We start from the raw sequence: 2,898 nt of genomic DNA, 5'->3' as shown, positions 1-2,898 counted from the left end.
CGCCGTCGCGCTGGCCCCCGCCACGAGCGGCATGCGCGGCAAGCGCTCCGTCCGCGGCGGCCTGCGCGCAGCGGGGGGGCTGGTGTCCGCCGCCGCGGCGGCGGAGGCCGCCGCCGCGCCGCCGCCCACGCGCTCCGTCGTCCCCCTGATCGTCAAAGCCGACGTGGCTGGGTCGGTGGAGGCGGTGTGCGACGCCCTCGCCGCGCTTTCCTGCCGTGAGCTGGAACTGCGCGTGGTGCACGCCGGGGTGGGCCCCGTGTCGGCCTCCGACGTGCAGCTGGCGGTGCCCCTGCGCGCGCGCGTCGTGGCCTTTGGCGTGCGCACCGCCGGCGCGGCCGTCGACGCGGAGCTGCGCCGCCACGGCCTGACCCTACACCGCCACGACGTCATCTACAAGCTGCTGGAGGAGCTGGGGGAGGTGATGCTGGGCGAGGCGCCTCGCGTCGAGCGCGAGGTGGTGGCGGGCGAGGCCGCCGTGCTTCAGGTCTTCGATGTCAAGGCCACCAGGTGGTCGGGGGATGAGTGCTGTGTGTGTGTGATGGAGGGGGGCCATTCATGGTGCGTGCAAAGTGGCTTTGGGCGCGGTGGGAGAATGGTCTCCGACAAAGGGAGTTGGGGGGGGGGGGGCGATGTCTTCCGCAAGAACAGGGGCCATGCAGCGCCAGGGGCGGCATGCTCTGTGGGGGGAGCACCTCTTCCACGATGCGGTTCTGGACGCCCGACGCGGTGCTTTGCTGTGCCGGAGGACGCCCCCCCTTGTCCTGGGAATGAGAGAGGATGACAGAGACATGAGCGGCCTATGCGCCCCGCTTCGGACACGTGGCTCCGAGCTGCCGAGGCCCGACTGCGCTCACCCCAGAGTGCTCGCCGCACCTCGCTCGCCGCACACCCCGCTCGCCCCAAACCCCGCTCGTCCCACACAACTCACCCATCCCACACAACTCACCCATCCCACACAACTCACCCATCCCACACAACTCACCCCAACAACCATCGCAGGGGTCGCGAGGCGGCAGTGGTGGCGGGGTGCCGTGTGCAGGAGGGCAGCCTGCGCGCGAGCCACACCTTCCGCGTGCTGCGCGCGGGGGAGTTGGTGCACGAAGGGCCTTGCGCCTCTCTGCGCCGCGTCAAGCTGGGGGTGGAGGCGGTGGGCAAGGGCGGCGAGTGCGGCGTGGCGCTGACGGGTTTCTCCCACTTCAGGCCGGGGGACGTGCTGCGGTGCATCAGCGTGGAGATGGTGCGGCCGGAGGCACTGACGGCCAGCGCGCCAGAGGGGGCGGCGCAGGCGCCCTGACGGCGACGAGGCCCCGGGCCAGCTAGCACGGCGGGCATGTGCCGGATGCCTGTGCTTGCGACACCAATGCGTCAGCGATGATCCCTCTACCTGTCTCCAAAACGATATGATGAATGCTGCAAAGACGTTTGGATGGCGGTGCATTAGCAGAAGGTGGGAAATGGTCTGGATTGGCACTCGAGCAGGAGACTGAGTGCCCTGCAAGGTGGGCGCGCCGCAACCTTGAGGGGTGACTACCGCACCGCGTCCAGTGACACGACGGCATGCGGCAAGTCCAGGCCAGGGATGGAGCGATGCATGCATGGCATGACGCGCACTCGGCATGATGAGCGCAGACAGCATTGATATCATCGCGGTTGACGGATCCGTCACGCAGTCGCGAGTGCCCCATCGCCGACCCTATGCCTGTGGCAGCAGGAATGCCGAGCGCACGGGCATGCCCAGCGGCGCACCAGCTGCCAATGCCCTCCCTGTCCTCTCAGCATCTACGTCCAGCATTTGGTCCTGTCTCATGGCGGCGAAGATGCGGCGTCTCGTTGCTCCGAGCACAGAGTGCGCATGGGGCGCTGTGCATGCGCCATGCGCATGGCTGGGGTGCAATCATCGGATGTTGCAGCCGGTCAAGAAGCGGGATGTGCTATGCAATCACATGATCTAGGGAGTGTAAGATATCACGCATGCCCCTTCTCAATTGAACAGATGAGAGGCAAGACAGGAGCCCAGGCTCCAAGTCGCCAGTGGCCACCCTACAGGACCAACTCAAGTCCAGCCTTCAGGGTAAGCGGCAGCAGAGTGCGCCAGGCAGGAGGCCGTCGCCGCCGCCACCGCCGCCCGAGAAGGAGCCGGTGAGGATCTCTGGGGGCTTACAGCTGGTCTGAGAAGGTTGCTGGATGCTTTTGATGGCAGAGCATGCCATGGCCTCCCTCCCCAGAAGATGCCAGCCCCTGGCCCACTTTCCTCCTCGGCCCAGGGCACATATGGGCCCCTGGACCTCCGGGCGTACCTTCAACCCTGGGACGTGAGTGTGTGGCCTTGTATCAAGTTGTGTGGCATGGGCACAGCAAGGATGCTCCACACGACCGCAGGCGTTCCCCATGTGAAGGTCATGTCTGAGGCCAGGCCCCACACATGAGTGTCATCTCAGGACCGTGCCCTGTCCCAGAGCCTGATCATGACGCCCCACACGAACCCATCCTCCGCCCTCTGTCTCCCTCAACCCTCAAAATTGTGCCATGGCGCAGGTGCCCTGGGGCCTTGGGGAGACCGCCCTGGGCCTGGTTTCATGGAGCCTGACCTTTGCCGCCACCGGACTCTTCTCCGTCACCCTCCTGCGCTGGACGCTGGGCAGCTCCGTCGGCTCCCTGCCCATGGACGTGAAGGCGCTGTTCATCCTTTTAAACCAGATGCTGGGCACCGGCGTCACGCTGGGCCTGCTCTGGCTCTTCACGCGCCGCCACACACCCCTGCCCGCCGACCTCTTCTCCATCGACCCCAGGCGAGCCCGGTGTTGAGGGAGAGGACTCGCCGCGGGGTAGGGTGCCATGAGCTTTAAACTTCCAGAAAGGGGACTGGCCATAGTCACTCCCTCCCGCACATACTTCAAC

At 66.6% G+C, this 2,898-nt stretch overlaps 2 protein-coding genes across 2 annotated transcripts in view; both read left to right on the top strand.

Annotated features, from left to right (window-relative positions):
- The window catches only part of F751_3915 (Translation initiation factor IF-2), a gene marked incomplete at both ends in the record, with an annotated part of 4,307 nt that extends 3,013 nt beyond the window's left edge, over positions 1 to 1,294 (top strand). The window contains 2 exons of the mRNA XM_011399825.1: positions 159 to 507; positions 1,000 to 1,294. Coding sequence (XP_011398127.1) covers positions 159 to 507; positions 1,000 to 1,294 — 644 coding nt within the window. The remainder of the gene's footprint in view (positions 1 to 158; positions 508 to 999) is intronic.
- Positions 1,295 to 2,526: 1,232 nt separating this feature from the next.
- On the top strand, positions 2,527 to 2,805 carry F751_3914 (hypothetical protein; the record flags this gene model as incomplete). Its single annotated transcript, XM_011399824.1, has 1 exon — positions 2,527 to 2,805. The coding sequence occupies one exon, from the start codon at positions 2,527 to 2,529 to the stop codon at positions 2,803 to 2,805; it is 279 nt and encodes a 92-aa protein (XP_011398126.1).
- Positions 2,806 to 2,898: the final 93 nt, after the last annotated feature.

The sequence above is a fragment of the Auxenochlorella protothecoides genome, assembly GCF_000733215.1.
Source record: "Auxenochlorella protothecoides strain 0710 unplaced genomic scaffold scaffold43, whole genome shotgun sequence".
NCBI classification, from domain to species: domain Eukaryota; kingdom Viridiplantae; phylum Chlorophyta; class Trebouxiophyceae; order Chlorellales; family Chlorellaceae; genus Auxenochlorella; species Auxenochlorella protothecoides.
The sequence above is the reverse complement of the archived record's forward strand: the minus strand, read 5'-3'. Positions and strand labels throughout refer to the sequence as shown.